The sequence below is a fragment of the Oryctolagus cuniculus genome, chromosome 14, assembly GCF_051225735.1.
Source record: "Oryctolagus cuniculus isolate XC-2025 breed Fujian yellow rabbit chromosome 14, ASM5122573v1, whole genome shotgun sequence".
In the NCBI taxonomy this organism is placed as follows: domain Eukaryota; kingdom Metazoa; phylum Chordata; class Mammalia; order Lagomorpha; family Leporidae; genus Oryctolagus; species Oryctolagus cuniculus.
The window spans coordinates 58,681,686-58,704,115 of record NC_142880.1 but is presented as its reverse complement, the minus strand read 5'-3'; the positions used below and the strand labels follow the sequence as shown (position 1 = coordinate 58,704,115).

At 41.8% G+C, this 22,430-nt stretch overlaps 1 protein-coding gene across 5 annotated transcripts in view; it reads left to right on the top strand.

Annotated features, from left to right (window-relative positions):
* The window catches only part of ZFR (zinc finger RNA binding protein), an 83,741-nt gene that overhangs the window by 20,527 nt on the left and 40,784 nt on the right, over nucleotides 1-22,430 (top strand). For 2 of the 5 annotated variants that reach the window (XR_011381988.2, XM_008262097.5), the window contains exons 3-6: nucleotides 6,056-6,079; nucleotides 7,529-7,811; nucleotides 11,336-11,480; nucleotides 13,780-13,998. Coding sequence is in view for 2 of the 5 variants with exons in the window: in XM_008262097.5 (XP_008260319.1) it covers nucleotides 6,056-6,079; nucleotides 7,529-7,811; nucleotides 11,336-11,480; nucleotides 13,780-13,998 (671 nt within the window). In the remaining 3 variants the exon portion in view is untranslated. The remainder of the gene's footprint in view (nucleotides 1-6,055; nucleotides 6,080-7,528; nucleotides 7,812-11,335; nucleotides 11,481-13,779; nucleotides 13,999-22,430) is intronic. The other 3 variants (XR_011381989.2, XM_002714107.6, XM_089312686.1) reach the window with 2 other exon arrangements.

Here is a 22,430-nt window from a genome sequence, read left to right as displayed (position 1 = left end):
CTCCCTCTCTCTCCCTGTCTCTCTCCCTGTCTCTCTCTCTCTAATTCTGCCTTTCAAATTAATTTAAAAAATCTTTAAGAAAAGGTGTACAAAAAGTAAACTCAGTATTGGTACCTAAAAATATTCTATTTCCATTGTGGCTGGGTACAGAATTCTACACTAATAACCGTTTGCCTTGAATTTTGAAGACATTATCAAATTGTCTTGTAGCCAATAGTATTATAAATAAAAAGTCTAATTTTTAAAAAAGATTTATTTATTTATTTGAAAGGAAGTTAACAGAGAGAGCTTCCATCCACTGGTTCACTCCCTACATGGCTGCAGTGACCAGGGCTGGGCCAGGCAGGGGCCCAAGGACTTACACCATCTTCTGCTGCTTTCTCAGGCGCATTAGCAGGGAGCTGGATCAGAACTAGAGCAGGGGCCAGTGCTGTGGCATTAACTGGTGAAGCCACCGCTTGCAGTGTCAGCATTGCATATAGGCACTGGTTCAAGACCCAGCAGTTCCACTTCTGGTCCAGCTCTCTGATATGGCCTGGGAAAGCAATAGAAAATGGCCCAAGTGCTTGGGCCCCTGCACCAGTGTGGGAGACCCAGATGAAGCTCCTGGCTTCAGATAGGCCCAGCTCCGGCTGTTTGTGGCCATTTGGGGAGTGAACTAGTGGGTGGAAGACCTGGCTTGCTCTCTCTCTCTGCCTCTGCCTCTCTGTAACTCTGCCTTTCAAATAAATAACCATTAAAAAGAAGTAGAGTAGCTGGGACTTGAACCTGTGCCCTAATGGGATGCCAGTGTTGTAGCAGGTGGCTTTACCTCCTGTGCCACAACACCCTTCCCTAGAGTTTTGGTTTTTTTTTTTAAGTTTATTTTCCTTTTATTTGAAATGCAAAGAGATAGAGACAGAAACTGATCTTATATCCACTGTTTTACTCCCTAAATGCCCACAACATCCAAGACTGGGCCATGTGGGTAGCAAAGATCCAGCAACTTGAGCCATTATCTTCTATGTTTCTGAGTACTCATTAGCAGGAAGCTGGAATCAGAAGAACTGGCACTCAAACTCAGGCATTCCAATATGGAATGTGGGTGTGCCAAACAGCAACTTACCACTGCACCAGCCACCTGGAGGTTTTGCCAGTTCAAGTCCTAGCTGCTCCACTTCTGATCCAAAATCTTAGTAAAGCTGCCTGAGCTCTGTTAATGGGTTAGAAGTTAATAATTAAATTTCAGGGTGAGTATAAGAACATAAAGGGTGATTTTATTTCCCAAGGGAAGTAACCTTCCCCTTTCCCCCAAAGAAACCCTGCTTTATGTCTGACTCTTAAAGTTTTTCACTTATTACACATACTGTTTTTTGTGTTTGTTTTTATTTGAAAAGCAGAGAGACTGACAGATCTTGTATTCACTGGTTCACTCCCTAGGAACTGGGAACTCGATCCCATGTGAGTGGCAGGAACCCAAGTACTTGTGCCATCACTTGACCCTCCCCACCAAGATGCACAATAACAGGAAACTGGAATTGGAAGTGGAATTAGGACTCTAACCCTAGTACTCCAGTGTAGAATGCAGGCATCTTAATCACCAGGGCAGACATTTGCCCTCAAATATTTTTGTTTGTTTCTTGATTTATTAATTTAGTTTGACCAATTTAAAAATGAATCCTGGGGCGGGTGTGTAGCTCAGCAGTTGAATTGCTGCTTGGAATGCCTGCATCTCATAGTAGAGTACCTAGTCCAATTCCCAGTTATTCCACTTCAGAACCAACTTCCTGCTAGGCAGGAAGGCAGCAGATGATGGCAGAAGTACTTGGGTCCCTGACACCCATGTGGAAGATGTAGAGGGAATTCTGGGCTGCTGGCTTCTGCTTGGCCCAGCCTTGTCTATTGTGAGCATTTGGTGAGTGAACTTCTTGGTGGTGTGCTTTCTCTCTCTCAGATAAAATGAAAATAAAAATTTTTAAAAACTGTATCTAATTAAGTTTTGTTTATTCACAAAGGATATTACAAATAGAAGTTTCCATGGGATGCTTGGTAAATGAAAGTCTTACGGCACAAGTCTTGGCTTTTTGTTTATTTTGTTCTATTTTATTCAAGGAATAATTTAAAGAGTTAAGATTTGCATATTGTACAGGGAAATAACTCCTTTTTATTTTAATATTCCAAACTAGGTAAAAGCACTAATTTTAGCAATTTCAACTTACAGATTATTTTACTTATACTAATATGAACTTAATTCAACCTGATTTTTAAAAAATAAATGTATGGAGGAGGTATTTGGCTCACTGATTAAGCCACCATTTGAGATGCCCATATCCCATTTTGGAGTGTCTAAGTTCAAGTCCCAGTTCCATTCTCCATTCCAGCTTCCTGTTAATGCAGTCCCTTGGAGGCAGTAGGATCCCTGTCACCCACGTTGATGACCTGGATTGAGTGAAACTGCTTCAGCTTGGCCCAATCCTGGTTGTTGTGGGCATTTGGGAAGTGAAATAGTAAATGCAAGACTGCATTCTGTCTCTGTCTTTCAAATAAAGTGAAAATAAGTTAAAAAAAATTCTCTGGTCTGTTATCTGAAACCCATATTTCCATTTCAAGTATTCTTAGAAAAACTCTACTGTTTACATCATGTAGATTGGCCTACTAATCCATTTAAATGCCCACTGATTTTTTTAAGCAAGTTTTTTGTTCTAGAAATTTTTATTTTTTTTACTTATTTGAAATGCAGAAAGAGAAACAGATTTTTTTAAATATATTTATTTATTTGCTTGAAAGAGTTACAGAGAGGCAAAGGCAGAGAGAAAAGTCTTCCATCCACTGGTTCACTCCCCAAATGGCTACAATGGCTGGAGCTTCTTTGGAAGTGAAGCAGCCAAGACTCGGACCAGTGCCCACATGGGATGCTGACACTGTTGGCGGTAGCTTTATCTGCTATGCCATAGTGCCAGCCCCCAACAGAGATCTTTTTTTTTCTTTTTTTTTTCTTTTTTTTTAAGATTTATTTATTTATTTGAAAGTCAGAGTTACACAGAGAGAGAATGGGAGGCAGAGAGAAAAAGAGGTCTTCCATATGCTGGTTTACTCCCCAGTTGGCCACAACAACCCAAGCTGTGCCAATCTGAAGCCAAGAGCCAGGAGCTAGGAGCTTCTTCCAGGTCTCCCACACAGGTGCAGGGGTCCAAGGACTTGGGCCATCTTCTACTGCAACCTGGACTCAGACCAGCACCCATGTGAGATGCTGGCACTGCAGGCAGTGGCTTTTCCACTGTGCCATAGCGCTGCCCCCTGATAGAGGTCTTCTATCTGCTGTTTAATTCCCCAAATGCCCAGGAGCCTGGAACTTCATCTGGGCTTCCCACATAGGTGGCAATCAGCCAAGTACTTAAGCCATCATCTGTTGACTGCTAAGGATGTGAGTTAGGAAGCTGGGCCCAGGACTTGAACCCAGGCATTCCAGTATGGCATGGAAATCTTGTTCCCAACAGTGACTTAACCATTACACCAAACACACACACAGCCACCCACCCACCACCTTCCCCCATCCATGAAGAGTTCTTCTGAATAACTGCCCTAGCCCTTGACTAAGTACGAATTGGAAATGTAATACTCGATCTGATGCCTTTGGTGAAATTTGTGGTTCCATTCCAGATGCTGAGTAGGGATGCAATTATAGAGATGCATATACAGTAATTATTTAATATACTAGCATCTTTTTAATATGGTTCTTGGGAAGGATTATTCAAACTGAAATAATTAGAATCAAAGAGAATACTATTAATTACGTTGTCATAACCAGAGCATATGGTCATTTCCTCTTGATTCCCGTGGACTTTTAAGGTTAGGATCAAAAGCAGTGTGTGATTGTCCACCTAATTAGTTTACTTGAAATTCTTACTCTGTTTTTACCTGCAGGATAAGTTTTTGGGGACCAAGAAATATTGCTAGATCTAGATAAGGAACAATGGGATGAAAATAATAGTTTGCTTTCTGTATCCTTGAGTTCTGTGTTTATGGATTATTTAGCCTAATCATGGATTGAAGATTGAAAATACTTTTTTTTTTCCCCCTGGTGGGTAGGCATTTGGCCTAGCAGTTAATTTGCAGATTATGATGCCTGTGTCTGTCTCATGTCTTTTAAGCATCTGGGTTTAATAACCAGCCTCCACCCACCCACCCCCTTTTTTAAAGATTAATTTTTTGTTTTTTTTTTTTTTTAATTTTTTTGTTTTTGTTTTTTTTTTTTTTTTTTTTTTTGACAGGCAGAGTGGACAGAGAGAGAGAGAGACAGAGAGAGAAAGGTCTTCCTTTGCCGTTGGTTCACCCTCCAATGGCCGCCGCTGCAGCCGGCGCACCGCGCTGATCCGATGGCAGGAGCCAGGATCCAGGTGCTTTTCCTGGTCTCCCATGGGGTGCAGGGCCCAAGCACCTGGGCCATCCTCCACTGCACTCCCTGGCCATAGCAGAGAGCTGGCCTGGAAGAGGGGCAACCGGGACAGAATCCGGCGCCCCGACCGGGACTAGAACCCGGTGTGCCGGCGCCGCAAGGTGGAAGATTAGCCTATTGAGCCACGGTGCCGGCCAAGATTAATTTTTTTTTTTTTGAAAGGTAGAATGAGAGAGAAAAACAGAAAAAGATCTTTCATCCACTGGTTCACTCCCCCAAATGGGCACAACCACCTGAGTGAGGGCCAGACCAAAGCCAGGAACCCAGATACTTCATTCAGGTCTGTCATGTGGTTGACAGGGGTAGAAGTGCCTGAGCCATCACATCTCTGCTGCTTATGGAGAGCTGGATCAGAAATGGAGCAGCTGGGACTTGAACTGGCACTGCAGTATGGGATGCTGGCTCCACAAAACTGGCCCAGCCTCCAGCTCTTGACTCCAGCCAGCTACCTGCAGACCATGGGAGTCAGTAACTATGGCTCGAGTATTTGGGCGCCTGCCACCCATGTGGGAGACCTGAATTGGGTTTCCTGCTCCTGGGTTCATCCATCAAAGGTATTTTGAGTAGTAAACCAGCAGATAGGAGCATTCTCTCTGTCTCTGCCTCTCAAATAAATATACAAAGTTTTTAAAAATTGCTGACTTTTCTTCTCATTCCCTAAACACTACAGTATAGCAACTGTATACGTAACATTTACATTGTCTTAAGTATTACAAGTAATTGAGAGATGATTTTAAACTATGCAGAAGGATTCACATAGGATATAACACTTAAAGTATATTTTAAGTCCTTTGTTTGTTTGTTTTCAATTCAAGAGACAGAGACTGCCATTCACTGATTTACTCCCTAAATGCCCACAAGGGCCAGGGCTTGGGCTGAAGCCTGAAACTGGAAACTCAGTCTAGCTTTCCCACATGAGTGGCAGGGACCCAACTATTTGAGCCATTACTTACTGCTGACCAGGCTCTGCATTGGCAGGAAGCTGGAATGAGGAATTAGAGCCTGGTGTTGACCCAGGCATCCCCATATATGAGTTAAGGTGTCTTAACTACTAGGTCAAATGCCTGCCACTATACCAACTTATATAAGAGACTTTAGCTCTGTGGGTTTTGGTATCCAGGGGCTCCTGGGACCAATTCTCCAGGATACTAGGAGGCAATTGTGTGCATATTCAAGACTGTCTGAATTTTTTCTATAGCCAAAATCCCTCCCATGTAGTGTAGTCTGAATATGTGAAATCCGACCTTATTTGTAAATGTTAAATGCAAATTAACCTGTTGTATTTATATTTTAAATATAAAACTTTTTCTCAGTTTTAGGATGAAGATGTATAAACATGTTATTGCTTAAAAATGTGGAATTGTCTATAAAAAGGGTCAATCCCATATTAATTTCCCACTATTACAATGTAAACTTCCCTTTTCCTATCTTGTAATTGGCATTCATGTAGAAAATGTTAGGTAGTTTTATATCAAAATATGGCAGCCTCATCCAAATAGAAATTATAAAAGTTTCTTTGGACTCCATTCTAAGTTTTTTGTTTTTGTTCTTTGTTTTTTGTTTTCTTTTTCATATTGGACTGAAATCTGCCACCCTGTAACTTCCATCTATTGGTTCTAGTTCTGTTCTCTGGAGCAGCATGGCGTAAGTGTCTTCTTTTAGAAGGCAGCTATCTCACCTTTTCTAGACTGATTTCCTAAGATTCTCCACTTTTCATATATGAAATAAAATGCATATCCATAAGCTTCTTATTGATTCTCTATGTTTATATCCTAGTCGATGGGTGTTTTCTATAATACTGTTAAAATATGGTGCCCCGTATTTTAATTCTGCACTGTGTTTTTGTGGTACCATGTACACAAGTACAGAATACTCTGTACTTTAACTCCACGAATCAGATGCTCTAGTTGTGCCACTTCAGCTTTTGTCAGTTTTGAAAATTTATTTTTCATTAGCTATTCCTAACTGTTGGTTCATATTAAAGCTTTTGGTCAGCTAAAGACCACCAGCTAAGTAACTTAGATTTTCCTTGTTTTAGAAAAAGGCTCATCTGCCTTGGTAATACAGCCTTAACAGGTGGAATTTTGAGTGTATGACTAAGAAACTTGAAAAACAGATATATTTCATATGCTAACATCTGTAGGCCTTTGGTTTTATGTGACATGGCCCTCAGTTTAGAAGTTAAAATAACTTAGAATTTTAGTTGGAAATTAATTTGATTCCTGTTTTAGGAAATGTTTTTGCTCTTTAAGGTTGAGATGTTTATGATTGCAAGGTATTTGGTTTCTTTTACAACACATGCTGTTATTTTTTTAAAAGAAAAATAAATTTATGTAATGCTGCCTCAAAGCTGAAAATTTTATCTAAAATAATAGATTCCAATGTAGGTTTTATATCCTAGAGTTTGACTTTTCATCCACAACATTCACATACATTAAGTAATTATTTGTTGCAGGGGGCTGTCCTGTGCATTGTAGGATGTGTAATAGCATCCCTGGACTCTTCCAACTAGGTGCTAGTAATACATACCAGCTCTAGCTCCTCTGCTGTTTGATCATCAAAAATATCTCATAAATGGCCAAATGTCCCCTGAGGGCAAAATCTTCCCTAGTTGTGAACCACTGCCCTGGAACAACAGAAATGTTTCATAAATCTGCTGGTTAACAGTTTTCTACCTGAAATTTTTTCTGTAATTGGGATTAGAATACAATATTTTTTTTATCATTTTTGTGGACTTTTTTAAACTATAAAATACAGTAAAGAACATTACGTAAAACAAATACTTTTTGAAATTCCTAATTTGATCTGGTGTTTCCTAATTTGGTAATATTGTTTCTTATCCCAGTTTGTCATTCTTGCTTTGCAACATGATCTATGATCTGAAACAGTATGTGTAAATATATAACTTACTGAGATTGAGGAATGAAAATTAAATAATAGTAACAATAGTATTGAGCAGGAGATTTGAGTTCAAATACTTGTCCTTTTTAGCCCTGATTAAATGACTTGCAAGTGTGATTTTTATTAAGTTGATTAGCTCATAGACTTTAAAATTAAATTGTGTTATATTTATTCTTCTACTTCACAATATAGCCAACAGCCAGCTTCGGGTGTAGCCTATTCTCATCCAACTACAGTTGCTAGCTACACTGTCCATCAGGCTCCAGTAGCTGCTCACACAGTTACTGCTGCCTATGCACCAGCAGCCGCCACAGTTGCAGTTGCCAGGCCTGCTCCAGTAGCTGTTGCAGCTGCAGCAACAGCTGCTGCCTATGGAGGCTACCCCACTGCACACACAGCAACTGACTATGGTTATACCCAGAGGCAACAAGAAGCACCACCACCACCTCCCCCAGCTACTACACAAAATTACCAGGTAAGAAAACTACTGGTCTCAATAGCCTTAACAAGCGTCAGTAGGCTCAATGTATATAACACAGTACCCAAGCCAGTACTTCTCAAAATTGAGTCTTCCAAAATATTCTTCTTTTTTTTTTTTTTTTAATTTTTGACAGGCAGAGTGGACAGTGAGAGAGAGAGACAGAGAGAGAAAGGTCTTCCTTTGCCGTTGGTTCACCCTCCAATGGCCGCCGCTGCAGCCGGCGCACCGCGCTGATCCGATGGCAGGAGCCAGGATCCAGGTGCTTTTCCTGGTCTCCCATGGGGTGCAGGGCCCAAGCACCTGGGCCATCCTCCACTGCTCTCCCTGGCCATAGCAGAGAGCTGGCCTGGAAGAGGGGCAACCGGGACAGAATCCGGCGCCCCAACCGGGACTAGAACCCGGTGTGCCGGCGCCGCAAGGTGGAGGATTAGCCTATTGAGCCACGGCGCCGGCTCCAAAATATTCTTCTAAAGATAGAGAAAAGTAAAATGGGTATTCCTAAGTAGTTTAGGAACATAGAACATTAAATTTCTTTGCTGTTAATTTTGTATTAATCCTCCTTTCCTTTCCCCATCCATTTCTCTCTTATTATGTAGAATCCGTGTTTGTTTTAATTTTACCTCAGGTATTTGAGAAAAAAAAAAAGATATAAGAAAGATGTTCCTTATTTGAATTATGTCATTATTATTTATTAAGATTTGTTTATTCTGTTTCAAAGGCGGTACAACAGAGGGAAAGAGCGAGAGAGATCTTCCATCCATCCATGGTTCACTCCCCAAATGGCTACTTTGGCGGGGACTGGGCTGAGCCAAAGCCTGTAACTCCACCTGGGTCTTCACGCGGGTGGCAAGGGGCCCAGGCATATTAACAGGGAGCTGGATTGGAAGCAGAGTAGCTTGGACTTGAACTGGCACCGTGATATGAGATGCCATTGTCAGAAGCAGCTGCTTGACCCATTATGCCATAATGCTGTCCCTGTACTATGGCATTATTCATTTGAAACATATTTAAGAATCATGGGTCTAAACTGTATCAGGCAGACATACCTCCTATTTACTTCTTGTAATCTATTAAAGGTAGAAATCCTAGGGCCAGTGCTGTGGTGTAATAGGTTAAACCACTACCTGTGGTGCTGGCATCCCTTGTGGGTGCCAATTCCAGTCCCAGCTATTCCACTTCTGATCCAGCTCCATGCTAATGGTCTGGGAAGGCAGTGAAAAATAACCCAAGTGCTTGGGTCCCTGCAGCCACGTGAAGATCTGGAAGAAGATCATGGCTTCCAGTTGGCCCAGCTCTAGCTATTACTATTTGGGGAGTAAACCAGCAGATGGAAGACCCCTCTCTGTGTCTCTCCCTCAGTGTCTGTAACTCTGCCTGTTAAATAAATAAATATATATCAGAGAGAGAATCCTGTCAAGATTTTTTAGTATATCACAACTGTGATCATGTTCTTACTCATCCAGCCACTTCTTTTCAGTCTTATAGGACAATTAAATCATCTTAACTTTATTTTGGTTGAGAACATTACTAGAACAGTTGCTTATTTAATTAAATGTGGTCCTGGTTTCTTTAATCCATTGTTTGTGTTTAGGATCTGTTTTTAAACTTTGTTCCCTCTGGAGTTTCCCCATTTTTGTATTCTTTCTAAAGAATGGGAATTTGTTGACAAAAATCAATAATATTAGCATACACTGTTAATTTTTGTTAAGTTCTAATCTTGGAATTACTTTTGGTATGTGTGCTTACATTTCATTATGCCCAGAGAGAGTATAATAAATTCTTTTTTTTTTTTTTTTTTAATTTATTTATTTGAGAGGCAGAGTTACAGATAGAGGAAAAGACAGAGTGGTCTTCCATCACTGGTTTACTCCCCAGATGGCTGTAGTTGCTGATGTTGGGCTGATTTTAAGCCAGGAGCCAGGGACTTGGGCCATCTTCCACTGCTCTCTCAGGTCATTAGCAGGGAACTGGATCAGAAGTGGAACAGCTGGGACTCAAACTGGTACCCATATGGGATGCTGGTGCTGCAAACCTTCTATGCCACAGCATTGGCCCCAATAAATTCTTTTTTTTTTTTTTTTTTACAGGCAGAGTGGACAGTGAGAGAGAGAGACAGGGAGAAAGGTCTTCCTTTTACCGTTGGTTCACCCTCCAATGGCTGCCGCGGCCGGCGCACCGCGCTGATCCGATGGCAGGAGCTAGGTACTTATCCTGGTCTCCCAAGGGGTGCAGGGCCCAAGCACTTGGGCCATCCTCCACTGCACTCCCTGGCCACAGCAGAGAGCTGGCCTGGAAGAGGGGCAACCGGGACAGAATCCGGCGCCCCGACTGGGACTAGAACCCAGTGTGCCAGCACCGCAAGGCGGAGGATTAGCCTAGTGAGCTACGGCGCTGGCCCCCAGTAAATTCTTTAAGATTGAGTTACATATTTGAACGGAAGAGAGAGGTCTTCCATCTACTAATTCACTTCCCAAATGGCTGCAACAGACAGTTCTGACCCAGGCCAAAACCATGAGCCTGGAACTCCATTCTGGTCTCTCACATGATGGGTGGGGCCCAGGTACCTGGGTCATCATCTGCTGCCTTCCCAGGCACATTAGCAGGAAGATGATTTGGAAGCTGAGCAGCTGGGACTGGAACTAGCACTCTGATATGGGGTGCTGACAGTTCAACTGGCTTAACCTGCTGAGCTGCAGTGCCATCCCCAAGTTTTGCTTTTAATAGGGTCAGTGAAACCCATTATTTTTGGGGTCTTGCCTGCTTTCTCAGCCTTTCCATCTGTATACCTTCCCAACCCTCCTCACTTTATGCAGTGCTAGAAGCCACCCAGCTTACTTTGATATTTTTTGAAGAAAAGAAAGAATTAAAGCTAGAGCAATAAAAATTTAGTAACCCAAGTTTCATTTTCTAATACTGTGGAATCCTTTAAGGCAAAGCTGTATAAATTTTTTTAAAATTTAAATATTCAAAAGACAGAGTTAAAGGGCAGGAGAGAGAAATCTTCCGTTCTCTGGTTCACTCCCTGGTGGCCACAATAGTAAGGCCAAAGCCAGGAACATGGAACTCCATCCAAGTCTCCTACGTGGGATGCAGGGGCCCAAGCGTTTGGGCCGTCCTCTGCTGCTTTCTGAGGCATGTTAGGAGGAAACTGGATTGGAAGAGGAGCAGCCAAGGCTTGGAACAGGTGCTGATATGGCATGCCAGCATTGCAGGTGGCTGTTTAACTTGCTGTGCCATAAAGCTACCCACTCCCATGAATTTTTAAATAAAACTTATTTTTATTTAAATATTTAAAAAATATTTCAGTGATCGTTCGAATTATAAAACTGAAATATGCTACTTGGATTGCTTTTGTTCTTATGATGAAATTAGAAATGAATCCTATATATTCTTTTATGTCTAGATTTGATATAAAACTACAAATTAGTTTTTTTTGTTTTCCTTTAATAGACCTGTATATGGTAAGAATTTTTTTCTTGCTACTTATAACAGTCGTTTCTCTCATTCTTTTTCTTTAGGACTCCTACTCCTATGTAAGATCCACAGCTCCTGCTGTCGCTTACGATAGTAAGCAGTACTACCAACAACCAACAGCAACTGCCGCGGCCGTAGCTGCTGCTGCCCAGCCTCAGCCTTCTGTTGCTGAAACCTACTATCAGACAGGTGATTTTATTATAAACTATTGAAATAATGATTCAGGGTATTTTTTTAATGAAGATAAAACATTTGAGTCCTTCCAGATTCAATGTAGTATATCATCTTGAGTGGCAGGTTCTAGCCATGTCCTCTTTCTCTGCTAGAATTACCTTTGAATCATAGAAGGCCATGCATGGAAGTAATTCATAATAATGCTCTTCTCTACTGGAAATATACTCCGTTTTTTGTATTAAGTATACAGTTCTCTTCTGCTGAAATAAACTACACAAAAGAAGCTGGTTAGTTACTAAGCTTAGCTTGTGCTCAGTTATCTGAGTCGGAATATCTTGAATTAGTCTTGAATTCTGACATTGACCATACGACTTTTTGAAATCCTTTAGATCTTGTATATTAAGTTCCTCTCTGTGTGAATCAAATTTGATAAGCAGATAAAGATAAAAATTACAAGGTGCGGCCGGCACCGCGGCTCACTAGGCTAATCTTCCGCCTTGCGGCGCCGGCACACCAGGTTCTAGTCCCGGTCGGGGCACCGGTTCTGTCCCGGTTGCCCCTCTTCCAGGCCAGCTCTCTGCTGTGGCCAGGGAGTGCAATGGAGGATGGCCCAAGTGCTTGGGCCCTGTACCCCATGGAAGACCAGGATAAGCACCTGGCTCCTGCCATGGGATCGGCGCGGTGCGCCGGCCGCGGCAACCATTGGAGAGTGAACCAACAGCAAAGGAAGACCTTTCTCCCTGTCTCTCTCTCATTGTCCACTCTGCCTGTCAAAAAATAAAAAAAAAAAATTACAAGGTGCTTTTACTTAATTGAGCATAAAATGGGTTTGGCCCCTTGGTATTTGTGCCTTTCCCAGGATTATTTGTATGCTTTAATGATTATTAGTGACTGATCAGTTATTAATTTAAATGATTGATAATGAGGCTCATAAGATTCCTTTTAAAAAAAGATTTATTTATTTAATTGAAAGGCAGAGATACAGAGAGTCAGAAGCAGAGAGAGAGTCTTTCATCTGCTTCACTCCTCAGATGGCCTCTACAGCTGAAGCTGAACCGATCAAAAGCCAGGAACTAGGAGCTTCTTTCAGGTCTCCTATGCAGGTGCAGGGGCCCAAGCACTTAGGCCATCTTCTGCTTTCCCAGGCCATAGCAGAGATCTGGATTGGAAGTGAAGCAGCCTGGATTCAAACTGGAGTCTATATGGGATACCAGCACTGCAGGTGGCAGCTTTACCTCCTATGCCACAGCACCAGCCCCTCATGAGATTCTTTTCAAAGTATAAATTTGTTTTAAATGTGGTCAAGAACAGCATACATTTAACCATTAAGAATAGCTGTACACGGAGGCTGGCGCTGTGGCATAGCTGATGAAGCCGGTGCCAGCATTCCATATGGGTGCCAGTTAGAGAACCGGCTGCTCCACTTCCAATCCAGCTCTCTGCTATGGCCTGGGAAAGCAGTAGAAGACGGCCCAAGTCCTTGGGCCCCTGCACCCACGTGGGAGACCCGGAAGAAGCTCCTGGCCCCTGGCTTCAGATTGGCACAGCTCCAGCTGATGTGGCCAATTGGGGAGTGAACCAACAGATGAAGACTTCTGTCTCTGTCTCTGACTCTCCTTCTTTCTCTGTGTAACTCTGACTTTCAAATAAATAAATTAATTAAAAAAAGAATAGCTGTACTCAAGCTATTGACATTTGATGATTTACATCAGTAGCATTTTGTGAATTGGAATTAAGAGATTGAAGTTCACTGTGGATAATCAGTAGAATGCCGTGAGTGGTATGTGAACAAGTTCCATATAATTATGCATTAAGATTTCTAATGTTAATTGAAATATATGCTCTGACCCTTTGTCTACTCTATTTCTAACTTTAAACCATACTCACTACTAGATTTACTGATGTAAATACATACATGCATACGTGCCTCTTTTCTAAAAAGTTTAATTCTACCTATTGTAAGTTTTACTGCTGTTTTAGTTAACTGTAGTATCATTTTAGAAATATATAGAAAGCGTCGTGGCGGCCATTGGAGGGTGAACCAACGGCAAAGGAAGACCTTTCTCTCTGTCTCTCTCTCTCTCACTGTCCACTCTGCCTGTCAAAAAAAAGAAAAAAGAAATATATAGAAAGCATTTGAGAAGTCATAGTAAATCATTTTAAGCTACGATGCTAAGTTTTTACCTCAAGCAGAAATAGTAATATTTAGAGTTAATAGTGTTTCTACCAGTTTTTTCTAGTTTTAAGAATATTGTTGCAGTAACCACAGTGACTCAACCCTTTTGATTTTTCTGACTTCTCTTTTCCATTTTAGCTCCCAAAGCAGGTTATAGCCAAGGTGCAACTCAATATACTCAAGCCCAGCAAACTCGACAAGTGACAGCCATAAAACCAGCCACACCGAGTCCAGCTACCACTACTTTCTCCATTTATCCTGTGTCCTCCACCGTACAGCCAGTAGCAGCTGCAGCTACTGTGGTGCCGTCCTATACTCAGAGTGCTACTTACAGTACCACAGCAGTTACTTATTCTGGTAAGACTAGTAAATTGTGTTTAAATAAATAATCATATTACAAAGAAATTTACTATAAATACTCTGTTGTTTTTTTGTTGCATAATTTTAGTCCCAATAACAGGAATTGATGGTAAGCATTAATACAAATATTCATGCATAATAAGACAAATAGACCATACATACTATAAGTTGTATGTTTTTTGTTTGTTTGTTTAAAGGACGATGTTAGTGAATGTCAAATGCTCTTTGGGGATTTTCCAGTATTTCCTTTCTGATTTTTCAAAATGAATTTTAAAATTCATGGTTAAGACTTAGGGAATACCACATGCAAATCATTTGTATCATTCATTTTGGCTGTCAAAGAGCTTTTCTTCATATTTATTTTGGGGACTAAATAATCTGGAAAATACTGGATAGCCTTTTGTAAACAACTGTAAGATGGTGGAAGGACTGAACTTTATTTTCACTAAATGATCATGTAATTTCTGAATTGAAAGAAACCTTAATACATCCACCTCTCTTGCTAGCGTCAAATTGAAATAGTTTGCAGTATTGTGGTACATTGCCTTTTTTGTAGACAGTTTTGTATTGCTGTATGATTTGTTACTGTTTTGTATTTTCTTTATTCTTTGATATATTGTCTTGTCTCATAGAAGGCTTTAATCTCTATACTTTGTAGTAGCTTGAATATTAGAAGCCTAGCTCCGGCCGGCGCCACGGCTCACTAGGCTAATCCTCTGCCTAGCGGCGCCGGCACACCGGGTTCTAGTCCCGGTTGGGGCGCCGGATTCTGTCCCGGTTGCCCCTCTTCCAGGCCAGCTCTCTGCTGTGGCCAGGGAGTGCAGTGGAGGATGGCCCAGGTGCTTGGGCCCTGCACCCCATGGGAGACCAGGAAAAGCACCTGGCTCCTGGCTCCTGCCATCGGATCAGCGCGGTGCGCCGGCCGCAGCGGCCATTGGAGGTTGAACCAACGGCAAAGGAAGACCTTTCTCTCTGTCTCTCTCTCTCACTGTCCACTCTGCCTGTCAAAAAAAAAAAGAAAAAAAAAAAAAGAAGCCTAGCTCCTGGATTTTAAAAATACTTTAATTCTCAGATGTTTAACTGTTATTCTAGGATGCTAATGAACTAGGAAGGCATGGAGTTTATTAGGCTGGAATATAAGATAACATGGGTAAATGTCAGGAGATGTAGGTAGAAATGTCAAAGTGAAAAGCCTTGTATGTTCTCTTATGTTTTCTGTCTTTATCAGGTGGGCAGAAAGGGTGCCACAGGAAAACTCTTCAGCAAAGTAGTAGAAGTAGATTTGTTAACTGTTGTGAAGATGCAGAACTCAAAAAGGGTGTTGATGTTTGTTTCTGAGAACTCTGGCTGAGCTGGTGAATTGATGAAGGCCTGATCAGAGGGGATTAGAGTAGAAAGACATTTTATAAAACATTAAGAGGGGCCGGCGCCGCGGCTCACTAGGCTAATCCTCCGCCTTGCGGCGCCGGCACACCGGATTCTAGTCCCAGTTGGGGCGCCGGATTCTGTCCCGGTTGCCCCTCTCCCAGGCCAGCTCTCTGCTGTGGCCCTGGAGTGCAGTGGAGGATGGCCCAATTACTTGGGCCGTGCACCCCATGGGAGACCAGGAGAAGCACCTGGCTCCTGCCATCGAATCAGCACGGTGCGCCGGCTGCAGCGTGCTGGCCGCAGCGGCCATTGGAGGGTGAACCAACGGCAAAGGAAGACCTTTCTCTCTGTCTCTCTCTCTCTCACTGTCCACTCTGCCTGTCAAAAAAATAATAAAAATTTAAAAAAAAAAAAAAAAAAAACATTAAGAGGGAGATTAAAGGCAGTCCTGAATAGTCCCTGCTTAGGAAATAGATCTTGTTAAGATTTAAAGAAATGATTAAATTTGTTATCTTCAGATCTGTCGTTCAGGACTTCTCAGAATGTTTTTTCCCTCCCTGTTTTACTTTATAATTGTAACCAAGATTTTTGTGATGAAATTTGGACACTTAAAAAAAAGTCTACATTAGCTTTAACAATTAGTTGTTTCTCACTTACATGTCCTGACTTCTTTTTCTCTCAGTCCTTCTAGTTGCTTGATTAAACCATATACAGTGTGAAGATAATTGTTTTTTATTGATTGCCTTATTACATGAGTAATATCGTTATTTTATATTAGAAACTAGATTTTGGGCCAGCATTTTGGCAAGCTGCCTCCTGAGACTGGCATCTCCCGTGAGCACTGGTTCAAATTCCAGGTGCTCTACTTCTAGTCTGGCTCCCTGTTAATGCACCTGGGAAAGCAGTGGAAAATAGCTGAAGTTCTTGGGCCCTTGCCACCCATGTGGGAGACCTGGATGGAGTTCCAGGCTCCTGGCTTTGGCCTGGCCGAGACCCCACCGTTGTGGCCATTTGAGTAGTGAACCAGAGGATGGAAGATTGATCTCCCTCCCTCTCTCTCTCTCTTGCTAACTGCCTTTCAAATAATAAATAAATCTTTAAATCAGCCATTAAGGCATTCAGATCTGGCTAAAAAGCTCATGAGAGTATCTCAGGCATAGAATGCCAAGAAGTATGGCAAAAAATGACCTAAATGAAAGATCTCTGTGAGTGAGATCTCAGTGAAAAGAAGGGGCCATCAAAGAAGGAGATACCTTTCTCTGAAGGGAGGAGAAAACTTCCACTTTGATGAAGGTCGGAGTTTGTGAACTCAAGAGGCTCCCATAGCCTTGGCAGCTCATGACAAGAGCATCGGGTGATTACTGACATCATAAATAAGAGTGTCAATTGTTAAATCAACAACAGGAGTCTGTGCACTTGCTCCCCATGTAGGACCTGTGTCCTTAATGTGTTGTACTATGAGAATTAACAGTAAAACTAATCTTCAAACAGTTCTTTATACTTTGTGTATCTGTGTGGGTGCAAACTGTTGAAATCTTTACTCAGTATAAAGTTGATCTTCTGTAGCTAAAGATAATTAAAAATGAATCTTAATGAAGAGTGGGATGGGAGAGGGAGTAGGAGATGGGATGGTTTGCATGTGGGAGGGTGGTTATGAGAGGAAGAACCGCTACAATCCAAAAGTTGTACTTTTGAAATTTATATTTATTAAATAAAAGTTTTCTATTAAAAATAAAATAAATGTCTTTAAAAGAAAAAAAAATAAATCTGTAGGTTTAAGGAAAGAGGAAACAAGCCAAGCCACTAAGCATTTGCTCCAACAATCTATTGGTTCATTGCCCAAATACCCCTCCGTGGCCTCCTGCAGGGGCTTAACCTGGGAGCTGGGAGAGAAGCTGAGAACTCATTCCAAGACTCCTACATGAGTGGAAGTAATCCAGTTGTTTGAGCCATCACTGCTGCCTTCCTGAGTCTGTATTAGCAGGAGGCTGGAGTCAGGAGTGGAGGTGGATATGGAACCCAAGCACTCTGCTATGGTATCACTGGTATCTCCACCACTAGGGAAAATGCCCACCCCTGTCATTAATGCTTTTACTACATGTCTCTGTACTTTTCTTTCATGGAAATATATTTAAATTTTAGTTTTTTTATAAAAATGAAGTATTATTATACATGCTATTCTGTAAACTCATGATATGAGTGTCTTTTCGTATCACTAAATAAAGCGCTGTATCATTTCTTTGATTGTTTTTTACCTAACTTTTTGTTTTGGAAATTTTAAATTCTGTAAAAGAATTGAATAGTACAAGGAACCATCCATATACTCTTTTTTTTGGGGGGGGGGGGGGACAGGCAGAGTTAGACAGTGAGAGAGAGAGGCAGAGAAAGGTCTTCCTTTCCTTCCGTTGGTTCACCCCCCAAATGGCCACTACGGCCGGCGCACTGCGCCAATCCAAAGCCAGGGGCCAGGTGGTTCCTCTTGGTCTCCCATGCGGGTGCAGGGCCCAAGCACTTGGGCCATTCTCCACTGCCTTCCCGGGCCCCAAAGAGAGCTGGACTGGAAGAGGAGCAACCAGGACAGAATCCGGTGCTCCAACCGGGACTAGAAGCTGGAGTACCGGCACTGCAGGCAGAGGATTAGCCAAGTGAGCCACAGTGCCAGCCCATCCATATACTCTTGACCCAGGTTAACCAATTGATAGTTTGTCACATTTGCTTTGTCTCCTCTTTATAATTGATTTGCATATAGCTCACCACAGTATTTTTCATAGGTTGTAGCCATTTTATCTTATTCTGAATTCTTCAGAATGTTTTTACAAGAGCATTCTGAACCACATTACCAATATTATAAAATTGAATGTAGATAATATCTAATACATCATTTTCCCCAGTTTTCACAAGTATCTTCTGTGGTTGGACAGTATATATTTGATGTTTGTGCTCTTTTATTCTTTTTAAAGATTTATTTATTTGGTTATTTGCAAGGCAGAGTGACAGGAGAGTGAGATCTTCCATCTACTGGCTCACTCCCAAAATGGCCACAACAGCCAGGGCTCGGCTAGGCTAAAGTCAGGAGCCAGGAACTCCATCACAGTCTTGCACTTGAGTAGTAGAGATTCTAGTACTTGAACCATCACTTGCTACTTCACGGTTACATTAGTAAGGAGCTGGATTGGAGGCAGAGTATCCAATATTCAAACTGGCACCATGATAACAAATATGGAAATTGTAAGTCATAGCTTAACCCACCATGCCACATGCCCACTCCAAATTCAGAGCCCAAAGTTCTTGGTTGTTAGACTTTGTTAGTTTCCTTCAGTCTAGAGCAATCCTAGTTTTTTTGTTTGTTTGTTTTTTTGTTTTTTTTAATCTTTTGACATTGACAGTTTTGAAGAGTTTAAACCATTTGTCTTATAGAATATCCCAAGCTCTGGATTAGATAATTTATTCGTGTTTAGGAAGTTTTTAGGCATGAAAACCCCATGGGTGAACTTTTCCATTTCATCACATCAGGGTGTGTAAAAATAATGTTAGTTTTATTGATGATGCCTTCATTAATTAAAGTGATGTCTACCAAATGTCTCCATTGTAAAGATACCTTTCCCTTTGTAATTAACAAATAATCTGGGGCCAGCACTTTGGTGCAGTGGGTTAACGCCCTGACCTGAAGCACCGGCATCCCATTTGGGTGCCAATTCATGTCCTGGCTGCTCCACTTCCAATCCAGCTCTCTGCTGTGGCCTGGGAAAGCAGTAGAGGATGGCCCAAGTCCTTGGGCTCCTGCACCTGCTTGGGAGACCCAGAGGAGGCTCCTGACTTCGGATCAGCACAGCTCCGGCCGTTGCGGCCAATTGGGGAGTAAACCACTGGATGGAAGACCCCTCTCTCTCCCCCCCTCTCCCACTCTCTCCCTCTCCCCCTCTGTCTCTGTCTTTGTGTCTCCCTCTGTCTCTCTCTCTCTGTTTCTCCCTTTCCCATCTCTGTGTAACCCTGACTTTCAAATAAATAAATATAAATCTTTAAAAAAAAAAAAAATCTGTGAACCTTTTGCCCTTTCATACCTTTCACTAGTGTGAGGTCCTTTGAAAATCTCTAGCTGAATCAATTTCTACAATGATAGTTTCAGAATGTGTTTTACATTGGTTCTTAGGCATTCTCTAAAGAAAGATCCCATCCTCCCATTTCTTTCTTGATACTACTATGGCTTCATTCTTTTTTATTCAGTATATTGTAATATGTTCTCATTTTGGGGCTCTCATTGCCTCAGATTTGGCCAGTGGGTGCTCTTCAGACCACCTCCTGAGTCTTTTCAATATTGTCTCATTGATCTCTGAGCGCTTCTTTCCTTTCTGGTATCATAGGTTGTTACAGATACACTCTTGAGTTTTCCCTGCTATAAATAATCAGCCATTTCACAATACCAGAGGTATTTAGAGATCATTTCAAAATATGTCTAGAATTTTATGGATATACTGTATTTTGTTTGTGCATTTGTCCTCTTCTTTCCCCTAGGATAAAATTCTAGATGTGAGAGTATGCACTTTTTTTTTTTTTTTTTGACAGGCAGAGTGGACAGTGAGAGAGAGACAGAGAGAAAGGTCTTCCTTTTGCCGTTGGTTCACCTTCCAATGGCCGCCGCGGCCGGCGCCTTGCGGCCGGCACACCGCGCTGATCTGAAGGCAGGAGCCGGGTGCTTCTCCTGGTCTCCCATGGGGTGCAGGGCCCAAGCACTTGGGCCATCCTCCACTGCACTCCTGGGCCATAGCAGAGAGTTGGCCTGGAAGAGGGGCAACTGGGACAGAATCCAGCGCTCCAACCGGGACTAGAACCCAGTGTGCTGGCGCCACTAGGTAGAGGATTAGCCTGTTGAGCCGCGGCGCCGGCAGTATGCACTTTTTTAAAAAATAAGTGTTAGATAGTGTTTAATTGTCATCCAGAGACATCTTTACAACTTTGGAGTTTTATATCTTCAGTTGTTGGCAGCTGCAACTTAGATCATCTGTTCATCTTATCTCATTAAAATGAGGAGTTCTAGAATATTACTGCCTACTAAGTGATGACTTATAGCATGGTGGACTTAACTACTGAAATGGTATTTTTTTGTTTCTGATATTATCCACTTAAAATTATGTTTCTGCTGTTCTAATATGGCTTGCTAATTGATAAACTTTTTTAAAAAGATTTATTTATTTGAAAGACAGAGATACAGAGAGATAAAAGGAGAGAGATAGAGAAGTATTCCATCCACTGGTACACTCCCCAAAATGGTCTTCACAGCCAGGAGCTTCTTCCCAGTCTCCCATGTGAGTGCAGGGGCCCAAGTACTTTAGACATCCTCCGCTGCTTTCCCAGGCTCAGTAGCAGGGAGCTGGATCAGAAGTGGAGTAGCCAAGACTTGAACTAGTGCCCATATGGGATATGGTCATCGCAGGCAGCAACTTCACCAACACCATATCACTCACCTCATTGATAAGTGTTTTATTAAAAAGTACTTTTTAGGTAGATGTTTTCCAAAAGTTTACCATTTTGTTCTTTTCAAAGTACTGTTTAAAGAAATATACATTTTGCTAATAGTCATAGGAAAATTTAAAGTGTCCTTTAATAATTCAAAAAAGTAGAGGAAACTTTGCTATAATTAAATTTACCTTTTATTAGCTTTTAGACTGTGTAAATGGAGATTATTTTAGAAATATTAAGGTTAACGTGATTTTTATAGTTAAAATTAACAGTGTTAATCTCTAAGCCTGTTTTCTCATCTGTTTCATAGCTGTCTTGTTAAGTTGCGCTGACACACAGTTTCTCATATTGTAGACCCTAAATTTTAAATACTAGACGATCTGGTTGTATAGCACTATTGATCTCTGCTCTTATTCCACTTTCTGTTTTCTTGATAATTCATGAAGTTAAATTTAAGTGACATTTAAAAGATATATATTTAAGAGGCAGAGTTACAGAGAGAGGAGAGAAATCTTCCATCCACAGGTTCACTCTCCAAATGTCCACAATGACTGGAACTGAGCTGAGCTGATCCAAAGCCAGGTGCTTCCTCCGAGTCTCCCACATGGGTGTAGGCGCCCAAACACTTGAGCCATCCTCCAGTGCCTTTCCAGGCCACTAACAGGGCTGGATCTGAAACAGCGCAGTCGGGACTCAAACTGACACTGATATGGGATGCTAGCATTGTAGGCCATAGAGGCTTAACCCACTACACCACAGCACTGGCCCCTAAGTGGCATTTTTATACTTTCATTGCAGAAAAGTTAAAGGCATTTGGAAAATGTGTTTATAATTAAAAATTTTATGTGAAAATTATGGTCCTGATCAATAATTATCTAAAAATAGCTTTGTTGCTTTTTTTTTGATTTTTAATTAATTTTTTTAAGGTTTGATTTTTTTTTTTTTTTTTTTTTTTTGAAAGGCAGAGTCACAGAGAGAGGTAGAGAGATTATCCATCTGCTGGTTCACTCCCAAATGACTGCAGTGGCTAGAGTTGGACCAATCAGGAGCCAGGAGCTTCTTCCGGGTCTCCCTCGTGGGTGCAATGTTCCAAGGACTTGGAGCATCTTCCACTGCTTTTCCCAGGCCATTAGCAGAGAGCTGGATTGGAAGTAGAGCAGCCGGGACTCAAACCGGTACCCATATGGGATACCAGCACTGCAGGCCAGGACTTAAAATGATGCACAACAGTGCCAGCCCCTTGAGATATTTTTTATAGTGGAATTTAGACAAACATTTTTTGTGTATAAATTTAAAAGCATTTGGCTCTGAGCTTAATTAGGTTCTGTTTTTTTTTAAAAGACTTGATTGAGATGTAGAGCTACAGACAGAGACACAAAGAGAAAGGTCTTCCATCCTCTAATTCATTCCCCCAGATGACCACAATAGCTGGAGCTGGGCCAATCTGAAGCCAGGAGTTTCTTCCGGGTCTCCCACACCGTGCAGGGTCCTAAGCACTTGGGCCATCTTCTGCTGCCTTCCCAGGCCATAGCAGAGACCCAGATCATAAGAGGGGCAGCTGGGACACAAACCGGTGCCCATATGGGATGCCAGCACCTCAGGCA